Below are 24,831 nucleotides of genomic sequence, written 5' to 3'. Positions count from 1 at the left end.
CATCTGCATTGCTTGCTCTTTGGGGTCTTTGTGGTTTTAGGATGGGTTTCTGTATAAGCACTTTGTGACAACTGCTGATGTAAAAAGGGTTTTTCCCACCATATAAATTCAGAAACATTTCTGTCTTTTTTCAAGAAAGAATGTGCTATCGAAGAATGTGTGTGTGAGTGTATGAATGCATACCAGGGGTCTGGAAGTTGATGCGTCTCATCTCAACGGGGTCTGTGGGGTGGTGGGCCATCATCTCAGCATTACCCAGAAGGCTCTTGGTGCCTGGCTCAGAGTCCTTCCTCTTACTGCTCAGGGACCAGGGAGACGGAAACAACGGGTGGGGGGAGACACACCAGAGAGAGTAGAGAGGTTAGAGTTCATGAATGTCTAACAGTATTCATCACAATCTATTTGCTCAATGAACACAAGTTACACATTTATTATACTGCATCATTTCTATAAATTGCTGCACTGCCAATTAGGCATTAGAATTTGCACCGCACCATCTGTCCTTTGAGATCAAGACATGTCACTAATACAATAAAACAACTAATTAGTATGGCCGACACTCACCTGTCTGGCTTGCTGCTTCCGAAACAGGAGCAAGTGAGGGAATGAATAATGAAAGGAGGAGAGGAGACGGACAGAGGGAGTGACAGAGAGAAAAATCAATATGATACATTTGTATTCAAAATGGCCGGCTTTCTGTGGCTGACACATCTCTTCGGCTGGGTCAGGCTAGCAGTCATTCCTTACAATGCTGGATATTGTATCTTTGCCTGTTATGCCAGTATACTGTGTAAGCTGAGGTAGCTACATTTCAATGGTTATAGTGGGCTAGCACCGTATGTGCTGAGCATGCTAGCATGTTAGTTAGTTATAGCATGTTAATATGTTAGCTAGTTATAACATTAGCATGAAGGTGGTTATACCATGTTAGCATGTTAGCTACTTGTAGCATGTTAGCTAGTTATAATATTAGCATGTAAGCTGGTTATAGCGTGTTAGCATGTTAGCTACTTATAGCATGTTAGCTATTTATAACATTATCATGTAAGCTTATTATAGTGTGTTAGCTATAAAATCCCTGTGTAAGTTCAGTGCTCCCTCCCCGGGTCTCACTCACTTCTTGTAGAGCAGGATGGCGATGACGATGCAGATGATGAAGACTACAGCCAGGACGGGTCCCACCACCCAGATCAGACCATCCCCCGCATCCAGCGGCTGGGGGTCAGAGTCCGGAGCGATCACTGGGTCTGTGTACGGACTGTCCGCATACATCTTCTACAATACACAAACACAGAGCACAGTAAGGGCTAGCCAGGGGAAATTAACCTTATTTTCATTATACAGTTGTTGACTGATATGTATTTTATTGTCTTATTGCAACGTCTCTTGAGAATGAGAGAAAAGACTACGTGAGAGGGATACACACTGTCCTACAATACATAAACTCTTAGAAAAAAGGGTTCCAAAAGGGTTCTTCGGCTGTCCCCTAGGATTCTACATGGAACCCAATAGGGTTCTACCTGGTACCAAAAAGGGTTCTTCAAAGGGTTCTCCTATGGGGAGAGCCAAAGAACCCTTTTAGGTTCTAGATAGCACCTTTTTTTCTAAGAGTGTATACACAATCACACAAAAAGAAACATAATTGGATTGGCCCGTACCACTGTCGTGCCATTGAGTTCCGCCAGGATGAAGAACACATACTCCTGTCCCGGTTCTAGAGCGCGGTTCTCGAAGCCTCCGTAGTCCAGCTGGTCCCCCAGAGTGAAAAAGGCGGGCAGAGTAGCAGGGGTGAAGAGGGCCGAGATGTAGGCTCTGCGCAAGTCTGCCTGTTTCTGCTGTCTCTGACTGCTGTCCTTCAACAACTGGGAGACAGAGAGATGGAGAGAGTGGGAGACAGAGAGATGGAGCGAGAGGGAGACAGAGAGATGGAGAGAGGGAGATAGAGAGGGAGACGGAGAGATGGAGAGAGAAGTGGAGAGAGAGGGAAACAGAGAGATGAAGAGAGGGAGACAAAGAGATGAGAGAGTGGGAGGGAGAGAGATGGAGAGAGAGGGAGGGAGAGAGATTGAGAGAGAGAGTGGGAGGGAGAGAGAGGGAGGGAGAGAGATGGAGAGAGAGAGAGAGAGACAGAGAGAGAGAGAGAGAGAGAGAGAGGAGGAGGGAGAGAGAGAGAGAGAGAGAGAGAGAGGGAGGGGGGAGGGAGGGAGAGATGGGGAGAGAGGGAGAGAGAGAGGGAGGGAGAGAGAGAAGGAGAGAGAGGGAGGGAGAGAGAGGGAGAAATAGAGAGAGGGAGACAGAGAGGAGAGAGAGGGAGACATAGAGAGAGGGAGAGAGAGATGGAGAGAGAGGGAGAGAGAGAGATGGAGAGAGAGAGGGAGGGAGAGGGAGAGATAGAGAGAGGGAGACAAGAGAGAGAGAGAGAGAGAGAGAGAGAGAGAGAGAGAGAGAGAGAGAGAGAGAGAGAGAGAGAGAAATTGAAATTGAATTTAAAATTGAAATTGAATTGAGAGAAAGAGAGAGAGGGGATGTTACTGATGCGTTTTTTTATGTAAACATTAAGAAACCACATGAGAAAATCTAAAAGAGCAAAGGTTCTGGCGGCTGGTAGCTTAGTGGTTAAGAGCGTTGTGCCAGTAACCGAAAGGTCGCTGGTTCTAATCCCCGAGCCGACTAGGTGAAAAATCTGTCGATGTGCCCTTGAGCAAGGCACTTAACCCTAATTGCTCCTGTAAGTCGCTCTGGATAAGAGCGTCTGCTAAATGACTCAAATGTAAAATGTTCTCAGAGAGAGGACCAGCCAGTTCATGTGTTCCCAGATGGTTTGCCTTAGCTCTCACCTCTTCCAGGTCCATCTCGTCTGGGCTCTTGAGATGTCTAATGACCCCCCTCGCCCTCCTCAGAGGAACTACCACCACATACAGGTTCCTACAGGATAGAGGAACAACCAGATTGTCATGGCATTTAATTACAACTTTTCTGTGGCAGTTTACTACTGTATAACGCATTAATGTTGTTGGAATGCAACCGTATGCCCATTAAAATAATCAGAAAGCAACCCTGTGGCTAGCCCTTACTTGACAGGGCTGCGGTTCTCCAGCGAGGGCAGGATGATGGTGATGGTGGTCTCCGTGTCACGGGTGTGGTCAATCTCCGGACGGCGGATGGCAATTGGTGGAGAGGTCTTGGCGTAGATGCGGTGCCTCAGCCCGCCCATGTTGCCCTCAGCAGAGGTGATCTTGAAGTCATAGTCGGTATCTGGCTGCAGGTTGGGGATCACTGCTTTCCTCAGCCTGGCATCCACCTCCATCTTCTGCCGGTTATACTCCACCTGGAAGGAATAGGATAGGGGAGGGTATTTCTTACAGTTAAGATCACATATATACACACATAATAAGATGGTGCCGTACTGTATGGTCGCCATTTTGCGAGCTCCTACCCAACTTTGCTATTTTGTGATTCTTTAGCCGTTTATTTTTACTTTATTTTCCCTAAATGTATCCGCTATTATTTCTTACAACCGACAATAACTCTTGAACATCAGATCGGCAGTTACTTACCCCAATTCCAGCTTCTACTTCAACTTCGACTCATCTGCCCTGGGCTCTTTCTGTAATTCTGACCCAATTTTCGAGGTATGCAAGAGGAAACGCCGGCATTACAGAGGCAAAAGAGGGGGAGTCCTGGCGAGATTAAGGCGAAGGGAAAACCTGCCACCTCTTCCCTCCATTCTACTGGCTAATGTACAGTCACTTGATAATAAGATGGATGACATCCGATTGTGGATTTGCTACCAACAGGACTCTCTTGACTACAATATTCTCTGCTTTTCCGAAACATGGCTTTTGGACAAGATACACCCAATGGCTATCCAACGAGCTAACCACCTCCGTCACCGGCTACATTAGGAAATGCATCGGCGACGTTGTCCCCACCATAAACGTTCGCTGCTTCCCCAATCAAAAGCCCTGGATGAACAACCCTGAGGCTACGGCTGAGGACAAGAACAAGTACAAGAGGTCCCGCCACAAAATCCGCAGAGTCATCAAACGTGCAAAAGGACAATATAGGAATAAGGTGGAATCATATTACACAGGCTACGACGCCCGCCACGTGGCAGGGGCTACAGTCCATTACGGATTACAAAGGAAGACCCAGCCATGATCTATCCATGATGCCTATCTACCAGACGAACTCAATGCACGCTTCGACAATAACAAACCATGCCGTGCGTGAGGGCCTCCACCGACCGAGAGGACTCAGTGATCTCGCTTTCCGAGGCTGACATGAGTAAGGTCTTTAGTCAGGTCAACACTCGCAAGGCTGCGGGGCCGGACGGTATTCCGGGCCGCGTTCTCAGAGCACGCCCCCATCCACATCGACAGGGCTGCAGTGGAACAGGTTGAGAGCTTCAAGTTCCTCGGTGTCCAAATCACTAAGGACTTAAAATGGTCCACACACATGCGCACAGTCGTGAAGAAGGTGCGACAGCGCCTCTTCCCCCTCAGGAGGTTGAAAAGGTTTGGCATGGGCCCTCAAATCCTCAAAGTTCTACAGCTGCACCATTGAAAGCATATTGACTGTCTGCATCACTGCTTGGTATGGCAACAGCACCACCCTCGATCGCATGGTGCTACAGAGGGTGGTGCGGACAGCCCAGTACATCACTCGGGCCGAGCTCCCTGCCATCCATGACCTCTATATCAGGCCCGGAAAATCGTTAAAGACTCCAGCCACCCAAGCCATAGACTGTTGTCACTGCTTCCACACAGCAAGCAGTCCCGGTGCATCAAGTCTGACAGTAACAGGCTCCTGAACAGCTCCCCAAGCCATAAGACTGCTAAATAGCTAACAAAATGGATACACAGACTCTAAGTTGATCCTTGTATTTTATTTGTATTTTTGCACTTTCTCTATGCACACTCACAGGACTCTATACATTCACGCACACTGGCACTCCAACACACACACTCCAACACACACACTCATACACACACTCACTTCATTTGCTCCCACACACATAACGTGCACACACATTTATACTGACTCTACACACAAACACACACACACACTGCTGCTACACAGTTTATCATATATCCTGATGCCTAGTCACCTTACTCTTATACATATCTACCTCTATCACTCCAGTATCCCTGCACATTGTACATATATTGGAACTGACCCTGTATATAAATTATTTCTACTGTTCTTATTTCTTTTTTATTTCTCGTGTGTTTTTTTATTTTGAATACTACATTGATATTGATTATTGCATTGTTGGGTTTAGAGCTTGCTAGAAAGGCATTTCACTTTACTTGACATTAAAACTTGAAACGTATGCATATGCACACACACAGGTGTTTACACACACACACACACACACACACACACACACACACACACACACACACACACACACACACACACACACACGCACACACACACACACGCACGCACGCACGCACACACACACACACACACACACACGCACAAACACACACACGCACAAACACACACACGCACGCACTCACACACACAAACACTCACAGTGAAATGGTAGGGGTAGGGGCTCTCAGGGAACTCCCAGGTCAGGAGAACACTCGTCTTGGTCGCCAGGTTCACTGAGAAGTTCCTCGGGACATCTGATTGGAAGACGGAAAACAGAAAAATGGTCAGTGGAGGTATAGACCACCCCATTCACATGTCTCGTCTGTCCTTAACCATTTGTGGAGAAGCTACCAACCCATTCTAGTGGGTTCTATAACAAAGGATCCTAATTCCTAAAATAAGATGAAGAAGAATTATACAGTGATGTCATTCATCTCAAGATTCTTCAGGAAGTATGTATATGGACACTGGGTATCAAATAAGAGTAGATAAGAATAGAAGAGATAGGAACAGTTGGCTCCTTTGTGCCCTGTACTTCCTCCTCTTTATGATGACATAATCTGTGTAATCCTACTTTATCTCGTTCTAGCCTAATTTGCTCCGGTAGATTTCCGGAACAGAACACACACAATATGTAACTGCCAAACAACTCTCTTCTCAAGGAGTTATTGGGTCGCTGTGAAGGGCATGAAGGGATGTTAGACAGACATAACAGTCCTGTAAGATACATGTAGACACAGTCAAAGCAGGGTCATCTTTAGACTGCACTGTGCCATTCAACCTCTCCACTCCTCCGCTTCCACCCTGTAGAACTGTTAGTGGGTGTCTGTGTGAGTGATGGAGGGTAGGAGCAGGTCTTTAGACTCATCTGATCTGGTGGTAGTGGGAACTGCAGATGAAGGATTGGAGGAAGAGCAGCAGGAGGTGAAGAGGTGGATTGATTGATCAGAGTGAAGAGTGGAGGGAGAGCAACAGAACTGAAGAATGTGTGTAGTTAGTGGTTAAGTGCCTATTGGGCAGTGTACAGGCTACAAAACACGTTAACAGCATGTCAACAAAGGTTGGAACAGGTTAGGTTTATCCAAAAGGAGTTAAAAGCTTACCTTTAGCAACAAACCATGTGTATTAAACTAAAGCCTCGTTCAGTCAGCCAAGGAGCCCAGACTCAACACTTACCTCACAGTTCACGACCTGTCTGGCTTTTCTACTGACTTTTACCTACGGGTGTGTGAGAGTGTTCTCCATAACGACATAGGTCAACCCTGGCATTACGTCTGTGAGTGTGTATGTTCGCTCCCTGGCCGAAAACGCCACCGCAGTGTCCAGAGTTGCATTCTTCAGCCCAAACTGTAGTGGCTTACCATAAAAAACTATGGAGAAAATACATCACATAAAATGTTAACATGGAAATAGCAGTTCTATCATTCAGCTTACAGTAGCAGCCAATGTGTGGCGTTCAATGTAGGCCTACATTCCATGAGACTTTAGAAAAAAAACATGCAGTGCTTAACATTATCCTGCTTATCCACTTGTCCTTCAGACAAGGAGGTGACTGATTTCTTAAAAGTGTTGTTTGATGCAAGAAACCACTTTACAAAACAAAATGCATTATTATTCCCCATACCATTATTACAGAGAATCAGACAAATTATGCTACCCTCTGCCTATTGGCTTCTTAGCTTATTCAAGCCTGTCTCAAAATACAACACTGCCCCTTTAAGCTCTTTACCTGACTCACTTTTCAAAGATGGCTAGAAATGTTCACGTTTTGCGCTCTTGTAGGAAGCAATCACTCTCACATTTCTGACTGTAAATTAGCTATAACTGGGCTAATAACTCACTAACTAGCAAAGAATATGAACAAATGTGCACACGTGGCTACATGCAGCTCTCTCTAGCTTTGATCTCAAAACAAGCACATAATAATCACGACCGCTCATGCTGTAAAACAGTCCAGTTCAAAGTTAATGGCACAAATCCATATATGGCAATGATCTATTTGCATATAGGCCTACTGCAGCTCTGATTGGTTATGGAGCACCGGTCTGAGTCGTGCCTGTCAATGCAATAGAATCCTACTCCGATGCACTCTGCCTACAACAAAATATCTTGCATAGTTAATTTTGCATACTAAGTCTTGCATAGTTCGTTTTGTTTAGGTCTGTTGCATTGAAAGTGGCTAATATTGCGTTGATTCGATCACAATTCCCACAGTAAAGGGAAACGTTGATAGTGTTAACTAAAGGGGAAAACTCTAGAAAGTTGAGTGAAGTTCAATCTTGTGCTTGGCCTGATATTGCTTCTGGTCTGGCAGTCCCGGGGGAGCGGCATGCCTGTACATGCGCGCAGCTTAGAGGGAACATTGGTGGGAGGTGATGCATACTGCAAAGACTCAGTGAGATACATTATTTGCTTCACTTTAGCTGAACAATAACCTGCAGAGGTGTAATAGCTGGCAAATATGTATGTTATCTTTGTAAGTACATATGTACATGACTGTTGAGAAGATATTCAAATGAAATAATTTTTTACGAAAAATGTAAGTAAGAAAAATAAGAAGGTGATGACCTCACCTGGCTGTTGTCCAATAGCAGGTCTTTGATTCTGGGAAGGCTGCGTGATGAGCCACTCTCCACACAAGCATAGTGCACCTGGTAACCACGGATCTGACCTTGGCGTTGCCTTGGCAACACAGATCGCCAGGTGACCCTAACGGCAGTGGAGTTAAAGGGCTGGACCTCCACCTGCCGAGGGGCCGCACCCGGGACTGAGGAACACACACATACACACAATGTCTAATTTCTCAATCAATACTTTGATCAGCAAAACTAATACTTCAGCCATTCAAACATTCTCATCTCAAGCTTGTTTGATATCTCTCTGACACACACACACACACACTCATCATCGTTGTCCGTGTGGCAGAGCAGCGCCGGGCTCTCTGGTCTCTGGATAAGAGCGTCTGCTAAATGACTAAAATGTAATGTAAATGTAGTGAAGGCTGCCAGGCTAACGCGGTACCAGGTCCACTTTTCTAGCCCCTCCACCACTGCCTGCCCCTGCTCTGGGGGAATTGGAGGCCAACGTCTTCAACACAGAAGACAACGTCTTCAACACAGAAGACAAGGGCTTCAACACAGAAGACAAGGGCTTCAACACAGAAGACAGGGTTTCAACACAGAAGACAACGTCTTCAACACAGAAGATAAGGGCTTCAACACAGAAGACGAGGGCTTCAACACAGAAGACGAGGGCTTCAACACAGAAGACAACGGCTTCAACACAGAAGACAAGTGCTTCAACACAGAAGACAAGTTCTTCAACACAGAAGACAAGGGCTTCAACACAGAAGACAAGGGCTTCAACACAGAAGACAAGGGCTTCAACACAGAAGACAACGTCTTCAACACAGAATACAAGGGCTTCAACACAGAAGACAACCTCTTCAACACAGAAGACAAGGGCTTCAACACAGAAGACAACAGCTTCAACACAGAAGACAATGTCTTCAACACAGAAGACAAGGTCTTCAACACAGAAGACAAGGGCTTCAACACAGAAGACAAGGGCTTCAACACAGAAGACAAGGGTTTCAACACAGAAGACAACGTCCTCAACACAGAAGACGAGGGCTTCAACACAGAAGACAACCACTTCAACACAGAAGACAAGGGCTTCAACACAGAAGACAAGGGCTTCAATACAGAAGAGAACGTCTTCAACACAGAAGACAACGTCTTCAACACAAAAGACAAGGGCTTCAACACATAAGACAAGGGCTTCAACACAGAAGACAAGGGCTTCAACACAGAAGACAAGGGCTTCAACACAGAAGACATCGGCTTCAACACAGAAGACAACGTCTTCAACACAGAAGACAAGGGCTTCAACACAGAAGACAAGGGCTTCAACACAGAAGACAACGGCTTCAACACAGAAGACGAGGGCTTCAACACAGAAGACGAGGGCTTCAACACAGAAGACAACGGCTTCAACACAGAAGACAACGGCTTAAACACAGAAGACAAAGCTTTATGGAGGAAGAAGGGAATTAATCATGTTAGCTAGGTAATGAGATAAAGGACAACTTAATTACTGCCCAGGAGGATGTGTAACTGATACCAGATGATTGGCTTTCACCTGTCTGCTCTGACCAATGGCAGCACAGTGATTTATGACTGGGAAGAGGGCACTTAAGACATCCTCTACAGGCTGAGATACACAGCTCTGCTTAGTTTTGCTTGGCTGGATAAGAACAGAGCTATACTGTAGATCAGGAATGGACAACTGCCTGCGGATACATTTCCAAAGACAAAAGAAACCCAGTAGAAACAAATATATATATACTGTATATACAAAAAGTTCTCTCTCCACTGTCAAGAGGGGGGCCTCTAAAATGTTTTGCTTGCAACTCAAAATGTAATACATTTCAACTCTATATCTGACATGGTACAGGTGTCTTTTGTTTAAGCCCATAACCATGTGTGTGAGGTGTATCCTTTTTTTCAAAGTAGATTTGTTTAAGACGACCAATAATCACTCTGTGTGACTCTGATTTAACCCACCACAGTAAAAGGTTAAACTGCCCAATCTAATTCCTTAAAATTGGGTTTAGGGATTGGATATTTCAAATATCATATAGCAGGATTTGAGGAAGCTGAAACTAAAACCAAAACCAAATACTTTCATGAACGTTGACCTCATGCAATTTCAAAGGAACTAGTAGATAGAATGAGAGAAAAGGCATTGGACAGAGGGACAGATGAACAGCAAGGATAAGAGACACAACCAGGCACTGTCTGAGATGCGTACCTGTCCTTCCCACCCATAGACATCACATAGCACCTTCTTACCATGCAACAACCACCATTCATCCAAAATGAGGTAAAGATACAGTATGTGCAGGAATATGTTCATCATTCATGGATTTGTGAGTCTGACAGTCTGACACTTCAACTGCACAGTACCAGTACCAGTGGCCTGGGGGATCAATCACGATGTGCACCCAAGCCTAGCGATAGCACGCTAACCGTGCTAAGCTAACTGTGAAAATGCATTCTGCTCCATGAACTGAAATTCTTATCTGCCACATTCAGTCACTCCCCAGCCTGCCACCCAAGTGTCTAACCTCCATGTTTAGGTCAAGCATGACAAGGGGCATCCAGATAGCCAAATAACATGTTAAAAGTTACCGAAAGTTTCTGTTGGTGAATGTACAGGTAACTGCCAAAATAAAGGAAACACCAACCTAAAGCGTCTTAATAGAGCGTTGGGCCACCACGAGCCAGAAAAGCTTCAATGCACCTTGGTATAGGTTCTACAATTGTTTGGAACTATTAAATGAATGCGACACCATTATTCCACGAGAAATTCCATAATTTGGTGTTTTGTTGATGATGGTGGAAAACGCTATCTCAAGCGCCGCTCCAGAATCTCCCATAAGTGTTCAGTTGGATTGCGCTCTGGTGACTGAGACGGCCATGGCATATGGTTTAAATCGTTTTCATGCTCATCAAACCATTCAGTGACCACCCATTCCCTTTGGATGGGGGCATTGTCATCCTATGGGGGCATAGGCATGGTAGCCAAAATAGTGTCTACAATAATGGCCTGCCCAGCATTTCTATACATGAGCCTAACCATGATGGGATGTTAATTGCTTAATTAACTCAGGATTCATACCTGTGTGGAAGCACCTGCTTTCAATATACTTTGTATCCCTCATTTACTCAAGTGTTTCCTTTATTTACCTGTAAGTCCTATGTCAATTTTTTCCAGGTAAAAATATTAAAAAGTAATACTGTACCTTTACGGCAGTCCCCGCTGGATAAAAGCCTATTAGTTTGATTTGGTTTTAGACTCCAACTGACCAGCACATACCTCAAATAAAGCCTTGAAAATAATTGAATCCTGATGACATTTGACCTGTGACAGTGAGCTTCTTGAACTGGAGAAAAAGGGCACTTTGACCCACTTTGAAGTAAAGGAACCTGTGAAGGACTGAAGAAAGTGAAACAAGATGGAAAAACAGAAAACAGCGTCCTTATCCGATCCGTATATCCAGGACTTTTCACTGTGTGAGAAAACGGTGAAAGTAAAAATAAACTGTTGGTGGGCTGGACATCAGGGACACTCTAAATACAGAGAAGATGGATGCAGGGATGGATGGATGAGTGAACAAGAGAAATGAATAGATGAGTGGACAAGATAGATGAGTGTGTAGACGACTCCCAGGGATCAGTGAGCTGTGAGGGATACAAGTACAGTACACTGTAACGTTACACAGTGTGTGTTTGCAGCTGTGACAGAGGGAAACGTACTGGCTTGTGCTGTCCTCTGGACCAGCTCGTTGGTAAAGGCTCCGATGCCTTTGTTTGAAATGGCAGCCAGGGAGAAGGAGTACTCCGTGTTAGCCCTCAGACCCTCCACTGTGTACGACGCCCTGGGCCCAAACGTCAACTTCTCCTGTTAGAGACGGAGAGAGCATTAATAAAAGAAAGAAAGAAAGAAAGAAAGAAAGAAAGAAAGAAAGAAAGAAAGAAAGAAAGAAAGAAAGAAAGAAAGAAAGAAAGAAAGAAAGAAAGAAAGAAAGAAAGAAAGAAAGAGAACTGGGTATCTCTGGATTATCTGATAAATGGATGTAATCATCTTAATGAAATCTACTTAGTATGGAAGAAGAAGTCTTACCAGGCTGCCGAACTTGACAGGTTTGTAGAGCAGTTCGTAGTTGACGATGCCCTCCTTGATGTAGGACGGTTCCCAGGTCAGCTCTATACTGGTGTCCGTCACCTTGCCCACTTTGAACTTCCCTGGCTGCCCTGGAACTACAGGGGATGGAAGAGGAGACAGGACAAAAGTTAGACCTCACCTCTCCAGCATCCAGTCAGTTAGTAGCTTCTAGACTGTTCTATTCATCCTTTATTTAAACAGACAATTCCCATCTCAGCCCTGTAGTTCTACACAAGATTTGTGTTACTGACCTTAAACATACTGAAGGACTTTGACATGAACCGGGTCAGAAAAGGACACAAACCCACAGACACACATGGACGCACAACCACACACACACACACACACACACACACACACACACACACACACACACACACACACACACACACACACACACACACACACACTGACCTCCGGGCAGCACTTTGACATGGACAGGGTCAGAGAAGGGTCCGTCTCCCACAGATGTAAAGGCCAGGACTCTGACAGTGTATGTCTCAGAGGGTACCAGGCTCTGGATGGTGGTGATGGTGCTGTCCTGAACATTATGGATCTGCCATAGACTCATGGGCTGAGATGGGTCCATGGTGTAGTACACACGGTAACCTTTCACCTGGAGGGAGGGACGGAGGAACGGAATCAGGGGGGAGCCACAGAGAGAGAGAGAGAGACAGACGATGGTGAGAAATTCCTTTCTGTTGTTTTCTATAATTAACCTCTCATTGTCTGGTCCTATAGACTTGTTTGAGTTTGGAAGCTATTACATATTGTGACGTTAATGCCCAGAACAAATTATACTGGACTGGACCTATATGTCGTTGAGCTAGATAATCATTGTATTCACTTCGAGGTTGAAATATCATTACCGTTATCCTTAAATAACTGAATTACCTTTATAATGACCCTTTCTTTACCTAAAGCCTAATCACTATAGTCCATGATTAAAACTGTAATATGTTAGTTATTTATATGATCTATTTATGATGCACTGCCCCAGCCCCCACGCCTTGTTGTTATTACTGTTGTTTACGTTGACTCCATTATGATAGCCTGGTTACCCATCCACATTGCTTCTCCACGATGATCGATAGAGCAGCGGAAATAAATTCAGGGTGAGTCGTCAGGCAACTATTAAGTATCTTATTATGTTTAGACTGCCTAGGGACAACAGAGGAAAATTAGATGTTTATCTAACTAACTCAGTTACTATTGCGCCTCAGTGTTGTCTCTGTCAGAGACGTTGATCATTGTGCATTATCCCTGTTTTGGCCACTTATTCTTATAATAACATTCTAATTAATACATTCATACATTTACAGATTAATAACATAATACATTATAAATAAATCAAGTAGTACATTAGTACATGTCTCCTGAGTGGCGCAGTGGTCTAAGGCACTGCATCGCAGTGCTAACTGTGCCACTAGAGATCCTGGTTCGAATCCAGGCTCTGTCGCAGCCGGCCGCGACCGGGAGACTCATGGGCGGCGCACAATTGGCCCAGCGTCGTCCAGGGTAGGGGAGGGAATGGCCGGCAGGGATGTAGCTCAGTTGATAGAGCATGGCGTTTGCAACGCCAGGGTTGTGGGTTCGATTCCCACGGGGGGCCAGTATAAAAAAAATATGTATTCACTAATTGTAAGTCGCTGTGGATAAGAGCTTCTGCTAAATGACTAAAATGTAATGTAAATGTACATTATTATTAATACATTATTAAAGGCCCAGTGCAGTCAAAGAACAGATTTTCCTGTGTTTTATATATATTTCCACACTATGAGGTTGGAATAATACTGTGAAATTGTGAAAATGATGATAATGCCCTTTTAGTGTAAGAGCTGTTTGAAAAGACTGTCTGAAATGTCAGCCTGTTTTGCTGGGATGGGGTTTTGGCCTGCCTGGTGACATCACCTCTCTGCCAATAACAGCTAGTTTTCAGTTTTACCCTCCCCACTCCCAGACAGTCCTAGCAAAAATCTTGCTTGAAAAATTGCTCTTTGTTAAGAAGCTATTTTTGTTTATGTTTTTTTAACAATTTTTTTGAAAACAATCACAGTAAGGTACTTCATTGTTAATCAGAAATGATTTGATATTGAGATAAAAATGGCATTGGACCTTTAACAAAACAACTGATTAAATAAATCAACACTGACCTGTCCGTTGGGCTCCTCCGGTTCCTCCCAGCGAACCATGACAGTGTTCTTGGAGATGATCCTGGCCTGGACGTTCCTGGGTGGGCTAGCCGGAGCCTGCTCCCCTGTCCTGGCCTCCACCCGGGTGGACGAGGGTCCCTGGCCAATGCTGTTGAAGGCCGACACCCTGATCTCATACTTTGTGTTGGGGTAGAGCCCTCCAATGCTGTACCTTGTGGTGGTGATACTGTCCACCGTCTCGTACTTGCTGTCTGGCGCCTTGGCCCGGTACTGGATGATGTAATAGGACACCGGGTCGGGGTTACCGGAGTCCCAGGTGATGGTGACACTGGTGGGAGTCGTCTCTGTGACGATGGGGGTACCGGGAGGCTTGGGAAGAGCTATGGCGGGAGAAGGAGATATTTTCTTAACTGTCCTTAATGTCTTAAGGCAGACAGGGAGAAAAGTGTCCCTTACTCTTGGCGGACACCTGCGAGATCATAGATGGCCCTTACTCTCTAATACAGTGGTATTCAAAGTCGTGTATTGAGTACATTTATTTATTGGTTTATTTTGATGAGAGATGAAAATGCAATGAATTTAAGGTTATTTGTTACTCAAAAAATCGTAATGTACCTATTTTAAGGTTGTGTCATTACATTTGGGGTGGGGTCGCAAAAAATTATTGGGAAGAAATGGGGTCCCCCACTGAAAAAGTTTGAATACCACTTCTCTAATAGATGTGTTTAATATGGCTGTTAGGGGCAGATATAGTTTAATAGAAGAGAAGGAAGCCAGAGAGGGGGAAACAGAGAGAGCACAGTTAGAAAGTGAAAGGATGTCCCTTACTCTTAACTGACACCTGTGCGGTGGCCTCTATAATCCCCAGACTACTCATGGCCACGCAGGTGTAGTTGGCCGACTCCCTGATACCGTTGAGCTCCAGAACGTTCCGTCCCACCGGCATCTCGTCCTCAGGTGTCAGGTCCTCACTACCCAGCATCCATTTGACGTAGGGCATGGGCGAACCCACCGCCACACAGGTGATGTTGACGCTGCCGCTGGGCATGATCTCATGGTTGGAGGGCAGGATGGAGAAACGAGGGGGCACGCGACGCACTGGGAGAGGAGGAGAGGCGGAAGACAGGGGGAGGATTGGGATAGGGGGATGTGGAGGGGGAGCGGGAGGGACAGAAAAGGGGGTGAGAGAGGGGAGGAGTAAGAAAGATAAAGAAAGAGAGAGAGAATGAGAGAGAGCGAAAGAGAGAGAGAGAGAGTGGGGTAACAGAAAGGGTAGAATGAACTTCACTGCTTTTACAGAGGTTTTACAAAGGGATATTTCACGTTTAGTCAAAACCACATTGGTAGTTTTGAAAATACTAGCTAATGATAGCAGTTGAAATACACAGATCCTATGTTGAGAGACTGCTATCTGAAGCTACATTTCACCCTGCACATTAAACCTATTGTAAGTTTCTCACGTTTTAGCCACTCTGCAACAACCCATTGCATATTTTATAAGGACATCATTTGCTATTCTAGAATCATTACTGTAGATGCCCAGACTATAAAGTTTCCTCTTCCCTATAATAAAATACCTACAATACAAATATTGGCGCTCTGGCTGGGCTGCACAAAATACCATATGATTTTATTTTCTGATGAACTAAGATGAGCTCAAATAAAACCGATGTGAAGATCTAAATTACAGTTGAACTACCCCTGCAGCGAAGTTCAAAGCTACTGACTTGAAAACGAGAAACTTCACCAAAAACTTGAGTGAGAAACTTTAACGAGAAACTTCAATGAGATTTCTGTGCCTCTGGGGTGAGTTCTCCACTGCAGATTGGGGCCCTTTAGATACATGGTGCTGGCAGAGCCAATTGATAGAACCAGCTATCAGTCAGAAAACATGCACAGAGTGCTTCTGTTAACTGTAGTTGTTCTGAATCTACTAGCAATCTGTCAGATCTATCTTATATAATGGCACGTAGAGGGAAAGATGCATGGATGCATAGAGAGACAGAGCTCACGGGTCACTTGCATGCCTGGAAGACTTATAGAAGAAACTATAATCATGAAGAGACAGAGGGAAGAGAGAGAGAGAGAGAGAGAGAGAGAGAGAGAGAGAGAGAGAGAGAGAGAGAGAGAGAGAGAGAGAGAGAGAGAGAGAGAGAGAGAGAGAGAGAGAGAGAGAGAGAGAGAGAGAGAGAGAGAGAGAGAGAGAGAGAGAGAGAGAGAGAGAGAGAGAGAGAGAGAGAGAGAGAGAGAGAGAGAGAGAGAGAGAGAGAGAGAGAGAGAGAGAGAGAGTATTGTCTGGTTCCTCTTCCAGTCAATGTGGCAAATCACGGCCTCATTGTACAACCAGAATACCAGATGAACACAGCAATGTTGAAAATAAATAAAAGCGATGTAAATAAGGTTATGGAAGATATAATTAGGTGTCGTTGCAATTACAAGGTTCGCATTGAACACGTTAAATAAGGAAACATCAAGACATAAATCATGAGTCATGACAGAGAGAGATAATCGAAAGAGAGAGAAAGGGGTAGTATGCGCATGTTTTTAGCAATTTAAAATGATGCACATTTGTCTGTTGATCCTACACACCAGGGTACAGATGGAGTGCAGAATGCAGAAGAGAGAGAAAGAAGGGAGGGATATTAGAAGAGAGGGATGGGGACAGCAGGGATAAGAGGGAAGGGAGATGATAAGAAAGGGGGAAAGGAGAGAAGGGGAAAGAGGGGAAGAAAGGAGGGATGGGGGAAAGAGGGGAAGAAAGGAGGGATGGGGAAAGAGAAAACACATGGCGCTCTTGAAACTGCTGTTAGGTTCTCCAAAATCAGGCGTTTATTGGTGGATGTCGTAGGAATTGAAAAGTTGGTACTCCAAGGCTGCAACACAGAGGACTGAAGTAACAGTCAGACTGGCCGACAGACAGACAGACAGACAGACAGACAGACAGACAGACAGACAGACAGACAGACAGACAGACAGACAGACAGACAGACAGACAGACAGACAGACAGAAAGAAAGACCAACGACTATAGATGGACAGGAGTGGATGCAAGGGAAGGGCATATAGACAGACAGACACAGACAGTAGAAATATTGGCTAGTGTCAAGATTCGAAACAGTATCTGAATCAGGGGTTTGAATCATGTTTTTGACTCACGATACAGGAATCTCCACTCAGTCAGTAGGAGTAAATCAGGGGGAAAGAGTCTTCATAGAATCACTGGCCTCAGTCTTCCCCCAAATGATTCTCAGCTGATGCATTTAATGTAAAATAACAATGTTCAGATTCATTAATAAACTTCACCTAGCGTTTAAATATCTTCTCTAGGTTCCATGGATTTCACTGTATTCCTATTCTTCCTCAGATAGCACGCGAACAAACTATTCACCAAAACCAAATAAACAATTTGGCATCTTCAAGTGATTCAGTACAGTGCCTTGCAAAATTATTCATCCCCCTTGGCATTTTTCCTATTTTGTTGCATTACAACCTGTAATTTAAATTGATTTTTATTTGGATTTCATGTAATGGACATACACAAAATAGTCCAAATTGGTGAAGTGAAATAAAAAGAATTACTTGTTTCAAAAAATTATAAATAATAAATAACGGAAAAGTGGTGCGTGCATATGTATTCACCCCCTTTGCTATGAAGCCCCTAAATAAGATATGGTGCAACCAATTACCTTCAGAAGTCACATAATTAGTTAAATAAAGTCCACCTGTGTGCAATCTAAGTGTCACATGATCTGTCACATGATCTCAGTATATATACACCTGTTCTGAAAGGCCCCAGAGTCTGCAACACCACTAAGCAAGGGGCACCACCAAGCAAGCGGCACCATGAAGACCAAGGAGCTCTCGAAACAGGTCAGGGACAAAGTTGTGGAGAAGTACAGATCAGGGTTGGGTTATAAAAAAATATCCGAAACTTTGAACATCCCACAGAGCACCATTAAATCCATTATAAAAAAATTGAAAGAATATGGCACCACAACAAACCTGCCAAGAGAGGGCCACCCACCAAAACTCACGGACCAGGCAAGGAGGGCAACAAAGAGACCAAAGATAACCCTGAAGGAGCTTCAAAGCTCCACAGCGGAGATTGGAATATCTGTCCATGGGACCACTTTAAGCCGTACACTCCACAGAGCTGGGCTTTACGGAAGAGTGGCCAGAAAAAAGCCATTGCTTAAAGTAAAAAATAAGCAAACACGTTTGGTGTTCGCCAAAAGGCATGTGGGAGACTCCCCAAACATATGGAAGAAGGTACTCTGGTCAGATGAGACTAAAATTACCACATTAGAGGCTGCTGCTGCCTATTGAAATCACTGGCCACTTTAAGAAATTGAACACTAGTCACTTTAATAATGTTTACATATCTTGTACTACTCATCTCATATGTATATACTGCATTCTATTCTATAATATTCTACTGTATCTTAGTCCATGCCGCTCTGTCATTGCTTGTCCATATATGTATATATTCTTAAATCCCATTCCTTACTAGTTTTGTGTGTATTGGGTATATGTTGTGAAATTGTTAGATATTACTTGTTAGATCTTACTGCACTGTCGAAGATAGAAGCACAATCATTTCGCTACACCCGCTATGACATCTGCTAAACACGTGTATGTGACAAATACAATTTGATTTGATTTGATTTGAAATTGAGCTTTTAACAACAAGATAACTAATGTAAAACATACTGTGTCCATAATAAGTATATAGGTTATAGGTTGAGAGCTTTTGTGAAAGAGCACAGTTAGAAAGATATGGCATATAGAAGCAAACCGGATGGACATCATTAAAATGATCAGAGAGGTTGAGGGTAGAGGAAGTTCAGGAGTGAAAACAAACAAAATATAATTATTGTAAAATTGACTGTGTCCATAAAATGTATATAGTATGCATAAGCTGGAAGTAGAGGCCTAAGCGTTGTTGTTCACTAGTTTACTCCAATTAGGGAAGGGGTGGTGGGGTTGGAAAGTAATGAAGGGAAATATATTTTTGAAAAGGATATGTATATACAGTGAGGGAAAAAAGTATTTGATCCCCTGCTGATTTTGTACGTTTGCCCACTGACAAAGACATGATCAGTCTATAATTTTAATGGTAGGTTTATTTGAACAGTGAGAGACAGAATAACAACAAAATAATCCAGAAAAATGTCAAAAATGTTATAAATTGATTTGCATTTTAATGAGGGAAATAAGTATTTGACCCCTCTGCAAAACATGGCAATCACAGAGGTCAGACGTTTCTTGTAGTTGGCCACCAGGTTTGCACACATCTCAGGAGGGATTTTGTTCAACTCCTCTTTGCAGATCTTCTCCAAGTCATTACGTTTTCGAGGCTGACGTTTGGCAACTCGAACCTTCAGCTCCCTCCACAGATTTTCTATGGGATTAAGGTCTGGAGACTGGCTAGGCCACTCCAGGAACTTAATGTGCTTCTTCTTGAACCACTCATTTGTTGCCTTGGCCGTATGTTTTGGGTCATTGTCATGCTGGAATACCCATCCACGACCAATTTTCAATGCCCTGGCTGAGGGAAGGAGGTTCTCACCCAAGATTTGATGGTACATTTACATTTACATTTACGTCATTTAGCAGACGCTCTTATCCAGAGCGACTTACAAATAGGTGCATTCACCTTATAGCCAGTGGGATAACCACTTTACACATTTTTTTATTTTTTTGTTGGGGGGGTGCATGGCCCCGTTCATCGTCCCTTTGATGCGGTGAAGTTGTCCTGTCCCCTTAGCAGAAAAACACCCCCAAAGCATAATGTTTCCACCTCCATGTTTGACGGTGGGGATGGTGTTCTTGGGGTCATAGGCAGCATTCCTCCTCCTCCAAACACGGCGAGTTGAGTTGATGCCAAAGAGCTCGATTTCGGTCTCATCTGACCACAACACTTTCACCCAGTTCTCCTCTGAATCATTCAGATGTTCATTGGCAAACTTCAGACGGGCCTGTATATGTGCTTTCTTGAGCAGGGGGACCTTGCGGGCGCTGCAGGATTTCAGTCCTTCACGGCGTAGTGTGTTACCAATTGTTTTCTTGGTGACTATGGTCCCAGCTGCCTTGAGATCATTGACAAGATCCTCCCGTGTAGTTCTGGGCTGATTCCTCACCGTTCTCATGATCATTGCAACTCCACGAGGTGAGATCTTGCATGGAGCCCCAGGCCGAGGGAGATTGACAGTTCTTTTGTGTTTCTTCCATTTGCGAATAATCGCACCAACTGTTGTCACCTTCTCACCAAGCTGCTTGGCGATGGTCTTGTAGCCCATTCCAGCCTTGTGTAGGTCTACAATCTTGTCCCTGACATCCTTGGAGAGCTCTTTGGTCTTGGCCATGGTGGAGAGTTTGGAATCTGATTGATTTGATTGCTTCTGTGGACAGGTGTCTTTTATACAGGTAACAAGCTGAGATTAGGAGCACTACCTTTAAGAGTGTGCTCCTAATCTCAGCTCGTTACCTGTATAAAAGACACCTGGGAGCCAGAAATCTTTCTGATTGAGAGGGAGTCAAATACTTATTTCCCTCATTAAAATGCAAATCAATTTATAACATTTTTGACATGCGTTTTTCTGGATTTTTTTGTTGTTATTCTGTCTCTCACTGTTCAAATAAACCTACCATTAAAATTATAGACTGATCATTTCTTTGTCAGTGGGCAAACGTACAAAATCAGCAGGGGATCAAATACTTTTGTCCCTCACTGTATATGTATGCATATGTATTTATATGTATGTATGTGTATATGTATGTATGTGTATGTATGTATATGTGTATGTATGTATATGTGTGTATATATATATATATATATTTGTGAGAGAAAAAAAACTTATGGGGGATTGGAAGTGATGCAGACAATTACATTGATGGAAGTTACAATCTATCTGCAATATTAAAGCTGATCTACCCCCCCCCAAAAAAATAAATAAAATAAAATAAATAATAATAAAATAAAATAAAAAGAATTGAGCTATTTGGCCATCAAGGAAAACGCTATGTCTGGCGCAAACCCAACACCTCTGATCACTCCGAGAACACCATCCCCACAGTCAAGCATGATGGTGGCAGCATCATGCTGTGGGGATGTTTTTCATCGGCAGGGAGTGAGAATCTGGTCAGAATTGAAGGAATGATGGATGGCGCTAAAGACAGGGACATTTTTGAGGGAAACCTATTTCTGTCTTCCAGAGATTTAAGACTGGGACTGAGGTTCACCTTCCAGCAGGACAATGACCCTAAGCATACTGCTAAAGCAACACTTGAGTGGTTTAAGGATAAACATTTTTATGTTTTGGAATGGCCTAGTCAAAGCCCAGACCTCAATCCAATTGAGAATCTGTGGTATGACTTAAAGATTGCTGTACACCAGCGGAACCCATCCAACTTGAAGGAGCTGGAGCAGTTTTGCCTTGAAGAATAGGCAAAAATCCCAGTGGCTAGATGTGCCAAGCTTATAGAGACATACCGCAAGAGACTTGCAGCTGTAATTGCTGCAAAAGGTGGCTCTACAAAGTATTGAATTTGGGGGGGGGGGGTGAATACTTATGCACGCTCAAGTTTTCTGTTTTTTTGTCTTATTTCTTGTTTGTTTCACCCCCAAAAATATTTTGCATCTTCAAAGTGTTATGTAAATCAAATGATACAAACCCCCCAAAAATCAATTTTAATTCCAGGTTGTAAGGCAACAAAATATGAAAAATGCCAAGGGGGGTGAATACTTTCGCAAGCCACTGTAGCTCAGTGGACATGATCCCACTCAACATAACAGTGCCATACATTTGGAGTGACCCTAGAATGCCAACAGATCCCCAGAATTTGACACTAAAGTTCAAGACAAAAAACCAACATTTAATTAACAGACAAAATCTAATTGAACTGTTATAAGAGACTGTTGGCAAATCAAAAGGCAGGCAGGCAGATTCTCTCCAGAGCACACAAGAGCCAGACAGAGACAGAGACAGAGTGACCAGATGAAAACCATGCTGCAGACATGAGCACCTACGCAGTACCATACAATTCAGCTCAATCTTTTATTTAAGTAAATACACTGCTCAAAAAAATTAAGGGATCTGAATGAATGAAATAATCTTATTAAATACTTTTTTCTTTACATAGTTGAATGTGCTGACAACAAAATCACACAAAAATTATCAATGGAAATCAAATGTATCAACCCATGGAGGTCTGGATTTGGAGTCACCCTCAAAATTAAAGTGGAAAACCACACTACAGGCTGATCCAACTTTGATGTAATGTCCTTAAAACAAGTCAAAATGAGGCTCAGTAGTGTGTGTGGCCTCCACGTGCCTGTATGACCTCCCTACAATGCCTGGGCATGCTCCTGATGAGGTGGCGGATGGTCTCCTGAGGGATCTCCTCCCAGACCTGGACTAAAGCATCCGCCAACTCCTGGACAGTCTGTGGTGCAACGTGGCGTTGGTGGATGGAGCGAGACATGATGTCCCAGATGTGCTCAATAGGATTCAGGTCTGGGGAACGGGCGGGCCAGTCCATAGCATCAATGCCTTCCTCTTGCAGGAACTGCTGACACACTCCAGCCACATGAGGTCTAGCATTGTCTTGCATTAGGAGGAACCCAGGGCCAACCGCACCAGCATATGGTCTCACAAGGGGTCTGATGATCTCATCTCGGTACCTAATGGCAATCAGGCTACATCTGGCGAGCACATGGAGGGCTGTGCGGCCCCCCAAATAAATGCCACCCCACACCATGACTGACCCACCGCCAAACCGGTCATGCTGGAGGATGTTGCAGGCAGCAGAACGTTCTCCACGGCGTCTCCAGACTCTGTCACGTCTGTCACATGTGCTCAGTGTGAACCTGCTTTCATCTGTGAAGAGCACAGGGCGCCAGTGGTGAATTTGCCAATCTTGGTGTTCTCTGGCAAATGCCAAACGTCCTGCACGGTGTTGGGCTGTAAGCACAACCCCCCACCTGTGGACGTCGGGCCCTCATACCACCCTCATGGAGTCTGTTTCTGACCGTTTGAGCAGACACATGCACATTTGTGGCCTGCTGGAGGTCATTTTGCAGGGCTCTGGCAGTGCTCCTCCTGCTCCTCCTTGCACAAAGGCGGAGGTAGCAGTCCTGCTGCTGGGTTGTTGCCCTCCTACGGCCTCCTCCACGTCTCCTGATGTACTGGCCTGTCTCCTGGTAGCGCCTCCATGCTCTGGACACTACGCTGACAGACACAGCAAACCTTCTTGCCACAGCTCGCATTGATGTGCCATCCTGGATGAGCTGCACTACCTGAGCCACTTGTGTGGGTTGTAGACTCAGTCTCATGCTACCACTAGAGTGAAAGCACCGCCAACATTCAAAAGTGACCAAAACATCAGCCAGGAAGCATAGGAACTGAGAAGTGGTCTGTGGTCACCACCTGCAAAACCAGTCCTTTATTGGGGGTGTCTTGCTAATTGCCTATAATTTCCACCTGTTGTCTATTCCATTTGCACAACAGCATGTGAAATGTATTGTCAATCAGTGTTGCTTCCTAAGTGGTTTGATTTCACAGAAGTGTGAGTTACATTGTGTTGTTTAAGTGTTCCCTTTATTTTTTTGAGCAGTGTACTAAACTCTTAAAGTGTGTGCATAATGTGTAGTATACATATCTAACTACTGCGTTTTGACTAGAAGTTCCCTTAAGGTTTGGAGACTTGTTTACAATGTGTCCAGTTCGGGCTGAAGAAGAGAACGTTGACACTTCTGTCAAGTAGGAAAGTAGGGTACATCCAGCTCTGCAGCAGGACAGCACAATATTCAAGAGCATGCTGAACAGAGGACAGCCGAGACTGAACAGTCAGACAGTTTACTATGAGACATATATGTGAGTTCAGTATCAATAAAACAAGGTAGTATTAATATCATGGAACATATGAAGGATATTTCTAGAGCCCTTCTCAAGAAAATCTCTGGCCAGAATGTTGATAGAATAGCATCTCTCTTATAGCCCACTAGTTTTGCTTGTTAATTAAATAGCCCACTGTAGACCATATAGTCCAAGGGGGGAAACTGTAATGCAATGATTGATTATATTTTGCTCCAGTATCAATAACAGGATTGTCTACAGGGTAGAGTTGATGAGGATGTTAGACCATAGTAGATGGGGATTGAGAGCTGCCTAGGATACCGTTGCATTTCATTAAAGAGCACAGCCACAGCACACTAAAGCACTGTTGGCATTTACACACGCTAATCCTGCCTCACCTAATAAAGAAGTGGAGAGATTTTTTATTAATATGTGTATTCTATAAATATACATCAATATAGAGGAGGATAAATTGTTCATTTCAACTGCCAATCAATGGACGACGTAATATATTTCACAGCAACCGCTATTTAGCAGCTGAATAACCAATTACATAGGATCTCTGTGTGAACAATAACATAATAATATAATGTAGTATAACCATGGAATTACATCGGATCTCTGTGTGAATAATAACACAGATGTTCTTTTTTGCGCAAATAAATATGATTCCATATTTTGTTTACCTGAATATAAATACAGATATTG

The 24,831-nt window shown here is 44.0% G+C and overlaps 1 protein-coding gene across 1 annotated transcript in view; it reads right to left on the bottom strand.

Annotated features, from left to right (window-relative positions):
- The window catches only part of ptprsb (protein tyrosine phosphatase receptor type Sb), a 121,108-nt gene that overhangs the window by 15,469 nt on the left and 80,808 nt on the right, over nucleotides 1-24,831 (bottom strand). Inside the window, exons 4-15 of the mRNA XM_045206040.1 lie at nucleotides 15,096-15,365; nucleotides 14,268-14,647; nucleotides 12,529-12,730; nucleotides 12,073-12,209; nucleotides 11,706-11,850; nucleotides 5,545-5,639; nucleotides 3,075-3,328; nucleotides 2,838-2,925; nucleotides 1,659-1,862; nucleotides 1,118-1,275; nucleotides 565-576; nucleotides 184-296 (exon numbers count right to left, since the gene is read on the bottom strand). Coding sequence (XP_045061975.1) covers nucleotides 184-296; nucleotides 565-576; nucleotides 1,118-1,275; nucleotides 1,659-1,862; nucleotides 2,838-2,925; nucleotides 3,075-3,328; nucleotides 5,545-5,639; nucleotides 11,706-11,850; nucleotides 12,073-12,209; nucleotides 12,529-12,730; nucleotides 14,268-14,647; nucleotides 15,096-15,365 — 2,058 coding nt within the window. The remainder of the gene's footprint in view (nucleotides 1-183; nucleotides 297-564; nucleotides 577-1,117; nucleotides 1,276-1,658; nucleotides 1,863-2,837; nucleotides 2,926-3,074; nucleotides 3,329-5,544; nucleotides 5,640-11,705; nucleotides 11,851-12,072; nucleotides 12,210-12,528; nucleotides 12,731-14,267; nucleotides 14,648-15,095; nucleotides 15,366-24,831) is intronic.

This window comes from Coregonus clupeaformis, chromosome 21 (assembly GCF_020615455.1).
Source record: "Coregonus clupeaformis isolate EN_2021a chromosome 21, ASM2061545v1, whole genome shotgun sequence".
NCBI lineage: Eukaryota > Metazoa > Chordata > Actinopteri > Salmoniformes > Salmonidae > Coregonus > Coregonus clupeaformis.
Note: the sequence above shows the minus strand (reverse complement) of the source record. Positions and strands in the feature narration are given on the sequence as shown.